General features: G+C 43.2%; 1 protein-coding gene across 2 annotated transcripts in view; it reads left to right on the top strand.

Annotated features, from left to right (window-relative positions):
• The first annotated feature begins 7,706 nt into the window (after window positions 1-7,706).
• The window catches only part of MLLT3 (MLLT3 super elongation complex subunit), a 277,045-nt gene continuing 274,664 nt past the window's right edge, over window positions 7,707-10,087 (top strand). Inside the window, exons 1-2 of one of the 2 annotated variants that reach the window (XM_004004397.5) lie at window positions 7,707-7,969; window positions 9,380-9,560. In XM_004004397.5, coding sequence (XP_004004446.3) covers window positions 7,958-7,969; window positions 9,380-9,560 — 193 coding nt within the window. In that variant the 5' untranslated portion in view covers window positions 7,707-7,957. Of the gene's footprint in view, window positions 7,970-8,251; window positions 8,438-9,379; window positions 9,561-10,087 lie in introns of those variants that run through there. The other variant, XM_042243478.2, reaches the window with a different exon arrangement.

The following is a 10,087-nucleotide window of genomic DNA, read 5'->3' as shown; positions in this document are numbered from 1 at the left end:
CCTTAAATGCGTTAGTCAACCAAAAGCCATCACACTTTTATAATTCAAAAACAAATTTGGTGGTGAGCACAAAAGAAAGATTATAAGGATCGAGTGCCTGCCCCCACCAAATCTGATCTCCTATCTTTTCTTTCAAACAAAATCCTTTTGATTACAATATTTTCTCTCTATTTCCCCTACTTTTGTTCTTGTTTTTTTTTTTTTTTTTTAAGGAAACAAAAGACATGCTATTGAAAACACTTATACTGAATTCAGAAATTAGTTTTGAATCTTGAGGATCATTTTTCCCCTAAAACCTATACTTTAAGAAAAAAAAAACCCTACAGAAAATGTAGTATAATGATCACTTCAATTCATTTGTGTTCTCTCTTACTCTCAATGTATAATTGTGTATAACAATGGATTCATTATTTTCATTAATCTACTTGAGATTAAGTTATAAGTTAGACATCAGAATACTTTCCTAAACACTTCAGCATGTAATTCCTAAGAACTAGGAGAGTCTTCTGTATAACCACAAAGTCATTAGCACATCCACTTAATTTAACCTGATACTATATGTGTGTGTGTGTGTTAGTAGTTGAGTCGTGTCCAACTCTTTGCAACCTCATGGACTATAGCCTGCCAGGCTCCTCTGTCCATGGGGATTCTCCAGGTAACAGTACTGCAGTGGGTTGCCATTCTCTTCTCCATGGGATCTTCCCAACCTAGGGATTGAACCCAGGTATTCTGCATTGTAGGCAGATTCTTTACCATCTGAGCTAACAGGGAGGCCCTGCTACTGTGTATATATATGGTACATATTCAAATTTCCCCAGTCATTTCAGGAATTTCCTTAAACTGTTTTTTTGTTTGTTTGTTTATATGTTTGCTTTTGGATCTAGAATCTAGTTAACTATCAGGTACTGTATTTAGTTGTCATGTTTCTTTCGTTGCCTTTAGTCTGAAACATTTTCTCACGTTTCAAGGAGAGAAGTCAGCTATGATATAGATTTCTGAAGACTCCAGGCCAGTTATCTTGTAAAATATCCCATATGACCTGGATTTGTCTGATTTCTTCCTCACAGATGCAAACATTTTTGACAGGAATATGACATAGGTGATGCTGTATGCTTTTTGTTAATCATATCAAGAGGGACGTGTCAGATCATCTTATCATTGGTTATGGTCACTTGGTTAAGTGATCTCCACCAGATTTCTCCATTGTAAAGACTCTTTTCTTCTTTTATAATTCATATGCAATCTGTGGAATGATGCAATGAGGCATGGTATCATTGTGAATAATATGTTCTCCAAAAATCTTTCACTCTTTATTTTCAACCTATATTGATGAGTTTTGACTAAATCTATTACTGCACTGGTTGCTGCAAAATAATGATCTTTCAAAGTCTAGCATTCCTTTTACATACATTAATTAGCTAGTATTTTTCTATGAGGAGATATTTTCCTTTTTATCTGCTTGCTAGTTTTCTCAAAGTATCATTACAGACTCATAGATTCTTTTTTGAGACTCATATTGTCCCAAATGGACCAATTGTAGGCTTAAAAATGAAATTTTGATTTGGAAGTACACTTGGTACCTGTTTGTGACCTTAGTAAATAATTTCAACTATGCTTTCTTTCTTCCCTTTCCTTTGTAAGGATTATTGCCAATATCATGGCTAAATCTGTCTTTCTTATAGAGATATAAGTGAATAACAAAGATTTATTGTTAAGTGCTTAATAACATCTTTTATTATTTGTAACAACTTATCAACTCTAAGGCAACAATTATAAATGACTTAAAATACATGATGGTGTTAAAGGTATCCTATACTTGTAGCTGATTTTTCAAAGGACCAAGAACAGTGGCTGACCTTCAGTGGACAGCCAATAAAAGTTAATTGAATGCACTGAATTAATAATAAAACCAAAATGTCAAAGTCATGAAGCAGAAGCCAAAAGATTGAAATAATATATATTAAGGATATAATTGTATAGAAATAAGTAAAGTCCTTTTTTATTCCTCAGTCACTTTTATCTCCTTGTTGAAACTTGAAATTTCCGCCACATTGCTACCACTACAGTTCAGAAGATAGTCCTTCCCAGAGAAAGACAAATATTGTATGTTATCACTTACATGTGGAATCAAAAGAATAGAATGAATGAATATAACAAAAGCAGACTCAGTATAGAAAACAAACTAGCAGTTACCCGTAAGGAGAGGAATGGGGAAGGGGCAATATAGGGGTAGGAGATTAAAGAGCACAGACTACTATACTTAAAATAAATAAGATACAAGAATATATTGCGTGGTATAGAAAATATAGCTAATATTTTATAATAACTTTAAATGCAGTTTAACCTATAAAAACATTGAACACTATGTTGTACACCTGAAACCAATGTAATATTGTAAATAAATGATCTTTTATTTTTTTTAAAAAAGATCATCCTTCCCTATCTTTCCCTTATTTGATTTCATGAAGAATACATACTAGAACCATAGAAATAATAATAGTCCCTAGGAGTTCTTTTGATTCACTACACTGGTGAATGAGTAGTCTTTCTTTGCTATCGATTTCTGTTGCTTCCCAGACCAATAAGGAATAAAATAAAATAAAATAAAATAGACTTATTTTGCCAAGTAAGTCTATCTCTGGGATAACAAATTGCTTATAAAAATTAGAAAGTGGGGTCCGAAAGAGGTCTTTGGACTTTGGACAAAGCGCTAAAGATAGGAAATATGGACTTCTCTATGAGAAAACTATGAATGGAAACTGACAAATAGAGGCAGTCTTGCACGTTTTGTACAACTAAAAAAAAAATCTGACTCTAACATAAATTTACATTAACAAAACCCCCACACATGTAAATTGTGTCACTGTAGATTATCTACAAAGTGGATAATATGCTCTTGGATTATTCAGAGCTGACTGTAAATAGTTTAACTCAACCAGGATCAAGTATCCTACCAGAAAGTAGTAAATCACTCACTTCTCAGAGGCTTAGTATTATTTTCAAACCACTCTCAAGTCATTTAATACAAGGAAGGGAGTAATTTCTTCTTCCTAAATTTCTTTTGTACTTTTGATTGAAGTTTTACCTGTTGACATTAGTTCATAGGCCCAATATTTTTCCATTTTATCAAATAAGGCCAAATACAGTTTATGATTTTAGGTTGTTTTAACAACTCCATTCCTATTGTAATATATGAATGGGAGAGGTGAAATCATATATGAAAACAGAATTTGCACTGAAAACCAAGGAGGTTAAATCATTCTTTAAAGAAAGATAGGAAATTGCACAGTGGCCTTTGAAAAGATGCCAGAGATACGTACAGTCAAATGGTCTACTTTTTAGATAGCTTGTTTTATAGCAAGCAGATTCAATTTAACAAGTATTTTACCTATAAATATTCCACTGGGATCCTTGTATATATTAGGAAGACATTTTCAATCACACTATATCAACTGTCCTCCAATATTTATCTTGTTTCATTTGTAGGTCTTATATAACATCTTTGATTAATTTTCAGGCCTTGAGGTGCTATTTATTAAATCAGGGACACAGCCCACTAAATTAATAAATTATTATTGCAGAGGCACTCTTACATTCTGAATGTATAAGTACATTGCTTAAATTACTCTCAGGGAATAATTTACACATGAAGAGGCTCTGGTGGCTAAAATGGCTTTGTGTGTTTCTTATCTCGGGACTAGGTGCTTAAGTGGGTATCAAAGCAATTGTTTTTTCAAAGTGGTAATGATTTGTACTATTCAGGGGTTCCCAATACACTATTCTAGAATTGTGAATTAAATGTAATGTTAAAAAATAACATGTTGACCAAAAATTTCCATAAAAAATGGAGATTGTTTTAAATGAGAAAATATGCTCATGATCTTGAAAGGCCTTGTAAGCTTTCTTTGACTGAGTTTTTTTTTTTTTTTTTCCTTGAAAGAGCTGCAATAAGGTGAACATAGAAAACACTTCAGATCAAAGAAAAAGAAATCAACTTGGCTGCTGTTGCAAAAAAGATGCTATTCCCCTTCTACCTTATTGAAAGGTGGAATAAGAACAATGCTCCTGGGATTCTAATCTTGTTTCATTCTTTTTCCTATCCTTGGGATGTTTCAGTCAAATTTGTATGCTGCTTGCTTATGTGTGACACACATCTCTATCGCAAATTTAGGCATTATAAAATGTAAAACAGAGATAAGGTTTTGATAAAGTATCTCCCTTGGGTCATAGACTCTGAGAGAGCGGGAACCCTGTCATTCTTATAGTCTTAGAGCCTAGCTCTGTGCCTGGCACATGGAATAGGAGAAATATTATTTTGGTGAATGAACATACGGGTGAAGTATATAGAAAAAGTGCACTATTATGGAAAAAATCCCTAATTATTCTGAGTCTAATATTTGAAAGATGTTTGTTTGTGTGTATCTCATCATCTATTTTTTCCCCATGCATTATTCTTTCTTTCCCCCCAAAATTGAGACAGCAAAGAATGAGCAGGGGTTAATTTTAATTGATCTAATTATTGGAGTTTATACATCAATAATCTTTCACAAGTAATTAAAATTGTATTAAAAAGCAACACCCTAATTACTCTTTAAAGGAGTTATGTGGTGCTAGAACATCCAAACTGGCCTCAGCTTCTAAATGAAACAAATCAATTACAAATAAAAGGACTGGAACCAGAAGATGATGCACGGTAGTAGCCACGGTGGTAGCAGTGATCCAGTAGTGAAGATCCATCCTGGACATATTCCTCTTGTATTCTCCATCAAGTATTGATGATGTCAATTGCTTGTCTTTTCTGCTCCTCAAAAACTAACTCTATGGTGGTTCACACTCTGCCAAGCACTGCAGTATGAATTTTGGTAAGATAATTGTTTTTTGGATAAATAAATGGTTTTATCCCTCATCACGTCCCTTTAATATTTTTTGGGGGGGTGTGATATTTAGAACTGAAAAAATTGGTTGAAAAACTTATTTGCAGAATACTTTCTATAATTACATTGTCAAATACCCAAAGGGTTGTTTCACATTTGTACCTCACCTGAAGTGCAAACTGCTTCAGATATGCTGAATACAAAATTAACCTGTTAATTCTGTTTTGAATCCTTTTAATTAATGGACAGTTTCTAGAATAGGCTATAAGTAATATATTGGCATAAATTGAAAGACTGGCATAAATTCCCTTGCCCAAAAGTAGAATCTGGAGTATTCAGGGTTGTATTTTCTTTCCCCCCATCCTGAGTTTTTTGTTGTTGTTGCAAAGAGGTCACATAAGGACGTCCGTGGAAGGGCTCCGTGCGCCATCTACTGACGGAATCTATATTTCCAGGGTCCGGAGAAAGAATTACCCTTAAGGTTTTTAAAGCACTCTTTGAGAAAGGAGAAATAATGGTAAAACATCCTCTCTGACTCTATGGCTTAGATGACTCGTGGAATAAATCTGAATTCGGTGAGCACGTAATTCAGAAAGGAGACATCAGTCCCTCAGCGCAGTATGAATCATAGAATCCCAAGACAGCCCTGATGGCTTTGGAAGAAGTTAGCCAAACCCCGAAGTCAACTCAAGCGAAGAATGGATTATTATTTTTCACCCGTGTGCTAAGCTAGATTCGCTGCCTAATGGCTGTTCTTTATAGGAAATGGCTTTATTAATGGCACACCCAGATAGTCATCAGTTTTCTATCTTATTATTCCAAAGGACTTCGTTCCAATTTGATTATTTTATTTAAAACTTTAATAATGCATACCAAGTAGGTCCATCCTTCACTTAGATCCTAACACAGTTTGTTTGGGTGCATGTCAACTTAGTTCTGATATACAAGAACAGACACAACCACACATATGCCTGCAAGATGACATGCATCAGTGTACACGTGGGTCAGTTGAGAATCTAAATTCTTGGACTTGGGTTAAAATGTTTCTATCCGCAACCGTTCTCTCCATTATTTTACTATGTCCAGTTATTTTACTAGGTCCAGTAAAAGGGTGGGAGGAATCGGGATCCACCGGTAAAAGCTTTCTTGGTTGTAAGTGGGAGAGAGCAGAGTATCAGTTTTAGGGGTTCAAACCACTTAAGTTGGAGGCTTGCAGTGGAAATTAAAATTGGCCCAAAGCGGTCCGATCTAATTCTGGTTATCTTCATGTGAGCAGCTGGAAGGACTGACAAATTAACATCGAGGATCCCTGATGTCCCAGCTAACTCCTTTCCCCTATATCGCTCTCTTTAATCCAAGGGCCCAGACAACTTGCTTTCGTGGTTTTAAGAAAGAAAAAAATGAAAAGAAGAAAGCAATATAGTTGAGCCAAAAACATAAAAGAGAGGCAAGTAAAGAGGGAAGACAGGGAGAAGAGAATGAAACCAGGGGAAAGATTCAGAAAGAAGTTGGGAGGTAGGAAAAAGGGGAGAAAAGAAAGAAGATAAAGGCAGCAAAAAAAGGAATGAGAGCTAGGAAGATGCAAGGATCCTTCTATAACGAACCAAAGTTACACCCATCTTTCACTTTCAAATCAATCGTCTAGATCTTATCCGTTTCCTTTGTAAAGGTTGTCTGTGTTGCTAAAGGAAGCTAGTCAGTCCTCCTACCCCGCCCCACGCGTGTCTGCGCTGTTCTATCTCGGCCACCGAGACCAAGTAAAATCCGGGTGGAAACCTTTGTAGAAGCGCGACTCTGGGAACACTCCTGCGCCTGGTATCACCCGGGAGCCTAACAGGATTAATACCCAGAGATGGATTACGTTCGCTGTCACCAATACGCCTAAAGATTATAATCCAATTTATGCACATTACAGTCAGTATTAACTTTATCTGCTATTTTAAGACTCCCAGTTGCCCCCTGCGTCCTTAGAGGACAATTTTTCACGTTCTGATGCAACCCAGCAGGCTGTCAGGAGTGGGAACCTCCCCCAAAATACAACTCCCAGCCTAGTCCCGGAAGGTCTGCGCCCAGCACTCCCAGGTATCTCGCAATTCACCTGGGCACCGCTTTGTGGTGCCTCCCAGTTGTGGATTACCAACGCAGGAGGCGTTCCCTGGGAAGGAAATAGCCTTCTTATTTCTTGCTCTTGTTCATTTCATTTTAAAATTTTCGGTAGCTGTAGCAGAAGGGCGAGGTGAGTGGATGGGAAAGGGGGCCAGGGAATCATTGCCAGTTATAAAACCGAGTGATTGCTTTTAGATGCTGTTTGAAAGGGTGGCATTTCTCTTGCTCTGTCTTTAAATAAGTTTGTTTGGGTGTGAGTTCTTGCCTTTTCAGCACAAAACCATAAAAAAGACGTGGTGGAAAGTAAAAGAAACCCCCTCCCTTCCCAGAGCGTGCTAACTAACGCCAAAGACTTAATTTAACACCCTTTCTCCGGCGGCTGGGGGCTCTAAGCAGTGGCTACATTCCAGCAGTTTTAATCCGTTTTTTATTGTAGGGAGAGAGCAGTTTACACAGAGACTGGGATGGCTCCCCAGCTGGCCGCTCTCCCCAATCCAGCGCCCCCTCCCCGCCCTCCTCCCCACCCCCCAGCAGGAACCTGTTACTTTAAGCAAGGCGTTCCAGTGTGGCGGTGCTGGCGGCCCGGGTTTCGGAAGGTGGCCGGTGATTGGCTCTTTCGAGCTCCCCCTGGCTCGCTCGCTCGGCCTCCCCGCGCGCTCCGCCCCGCCCGCGCGCCCTCCCTCCGCCCAGTGAGGCTCGGAGCCCGGGTGTCAGGCGCCACGGCGCATGCTCCGGAATCTCATCCTCTGGCCCTGGAGCTGCTGCTGCTGCTGCTGCTTTTGCTTTTGGGGCTGAGTTTAATAAGCGAGCGAGCGAGCAAGCGATCGCGGGGGGAAAAAGGCAGAGAATGTCCGCCATCTACCCTCCGCTCCTGGTCGCGCTCTCATTCATAGCAGCCTCTTCATGAATTACAGCTGAGGGGGGCGGGGGAGGGGGGGTACCACACAACACCCCAGCAAACCTCCGGGCCCCCAGGCATGGCTAGCTCGGTAAGTACCTGCAAAAATAATAATAAAAGACCCCCCACCCCCGCGCCCCCGCGCCTTTCCTCCCTCGCCCTGCGCCGCCACCGCAGCCCAGACAGCGCCAGCGCTCAGCGGTTCCAATTAGAGAAAGGTTGGTACGGCTTGCAGGGAGCTGCTGCCTCTCCCTCAGTCTCCGTTCCCCTCCCTCTCACCCCCCTCCCCGGCGCGCGCGCACACACACACACTCACACACTAACACACACTCGCCCCTCCACCCCCCGCGCCTCCCTCCCTCCTCGCCTCTTTGCAATCGCAAGAAGCGCACTCTCGCTCACACGCGCGCACTCACACACACACACACACACACACACACACACACACACGGTGGAAGGAGGCGAATAATAACTCAGCCATATTTCAGCCGCCGCCGCCGCCGGGAGCCGCGGGCACAGTCGGGGGACGCGGCGAGCAGCCTCGCCGGCCGCTACGATGGTGCGTTCTCCGCGGCGCGCGAGTGTGAGCCGGAGTGAGCGGGCTGACAGCCGCGGGGCCGCACGCAACTTTGCCCCCGCGCCGGGCTGTGCGCAGTCGGGGCTCCGCGGCTGTCCGCCCGCCGCCCTGCCTTTCTGAATTTCATTTTTTGGGGGAGGTGGGAGGTACTTTGGGGCCACTTTGGCTCTTGGAAGTGTGTTGCGGGGGCTTTCTTAGGCTGGCCTCGCCGATCGCGTGGGGCTTTTCGCTGGGGGGTGCGGGGTGCATTAAGTTATGGACGCCTCGGCGTGTTTTCCTGCGGGCGTGTGTGCGTGTGTGTGTGACGACGTCTCATTTTTGTTGTGCACAAACCCCGTGGTAAGAACACGGGAGTTTGTGCCCATCGGCAGAGGCTGCTCGTAGTTTCCATTCCGCCTGGCACAGCGCTCCACACGCACGCACACACACACGTACACAAAGACTTCCTCGGCGTGTGTCTGTCGCCGCAGCACTTTCGGGGTGGGGGCTTGCGAGAACCCCCTTCGGGTGTCCCAGCTACCTCCCCTCCCACGCCAGGCAACCGCCCCGGCATCGCCTCCTAATTGTCTCTAATTTGTTTCCGATGCATTCGTTGTCGTGCTTGTAGTGGCTGAGTGTGCTGGCTCCTCTTAACCCTCCTCCCCGCCGGGACCACTGGACCCCCTTCCCGATCGGGGGTAACATTCCGTTACAATCCCGGCCTGTATGGATGCGGTCCCGGGGGCCGGGCAGGCCGGGTAGGCTGCATTTGGGGGGTGTGGGGTGTGCGCGCCCACGCGCGTGAAACGTGGATGCAGAGGGCACTGCCGTTTCCTTTTATGTGCGTTTCAAGAAGGAGGAAAAAAAAAATGTCAGGCGCAATGTTCAGTGTCGAACGGTCGCCTTCCTGTTGTTCACGGCTGTCTCTCCTCCCCCTGCCCGCAGTGTGCCGTGCAGGTGAAGCTGGAGCTGGGGCACCGCGCCCAGGTGAGGAAAAAACCCACCGTGGAGGGCTTCACCCACGACTGGATGGTGTTCGTGCGCGGTCCGGAGCACAGTAACATACAGCACTTTGTGGAGAAAGTCGTCTTCCACTTGCACGAAAGCTTTCCTAGGCCAAAAAGAGGTAGGGCTCGAATACAAAAGGAGCTTGATAAAAAATGTCTTTGCTGGCGGTGGAAACAATCGCTTGGTCCGGGCGGTCCCCCTGCCCCTCTCCCCGCCCCCCGCGTCGCGCTCGCCGGCGTAGCTCGGGACCGGGGTGCGCGGCGCCGCGCTGGCCAGGTCCCCGCTCCCGCCCGCGCGCGCGCCACTTCGGCTCCTTGAAAGTCACCGCAGAGAAAGGACCGTCAGGTGTCGAGTGTTTATTCATCCCAAGCCAGCTCTCACCGGTCCTCTGGGGTTAGCCGCGGGTTCTGCGGGGAAACTGCAATTAGTTGCTGGGTTTGGAGGCGTGGGGAGTGGGGCTGGAGGGAATAAACAGCTTGCGCTTTTTTTTTTTTTAACCTAGAGAAATTGAGATTTACCTGTGTTGTTAGCAGAGGATGTTACCTGTGTTGTTAGCAGAGGATGCGTGGGATGTAGTTATTGTTCCGTCTTGAGAAGTCACCTGTCTTTAGGATCCTCTCTACCTTCCTCGTGTGAGGCGTTATG

This window comes from Ovis aries, chromosome 2 (genome assembly GCF_016772045.2).
Source record: "Ovis aries strain OAR_USU_Benz2616 breed Rambouillet chromosome 2, ARS-UI_Ramb_v3.0, whole genome shotgun sequence".
Classification (NCBI taxonomy): Eukaryota; Metazoa; Chordata; class Mammalia; order Artiodactyla; family Bovidae; genus Ovis; species Ovis aries.
Note: the sequence above shows the minus strand (reverse complement) of the source record. Positions and strands in the feature narration are given on the sequence as shown.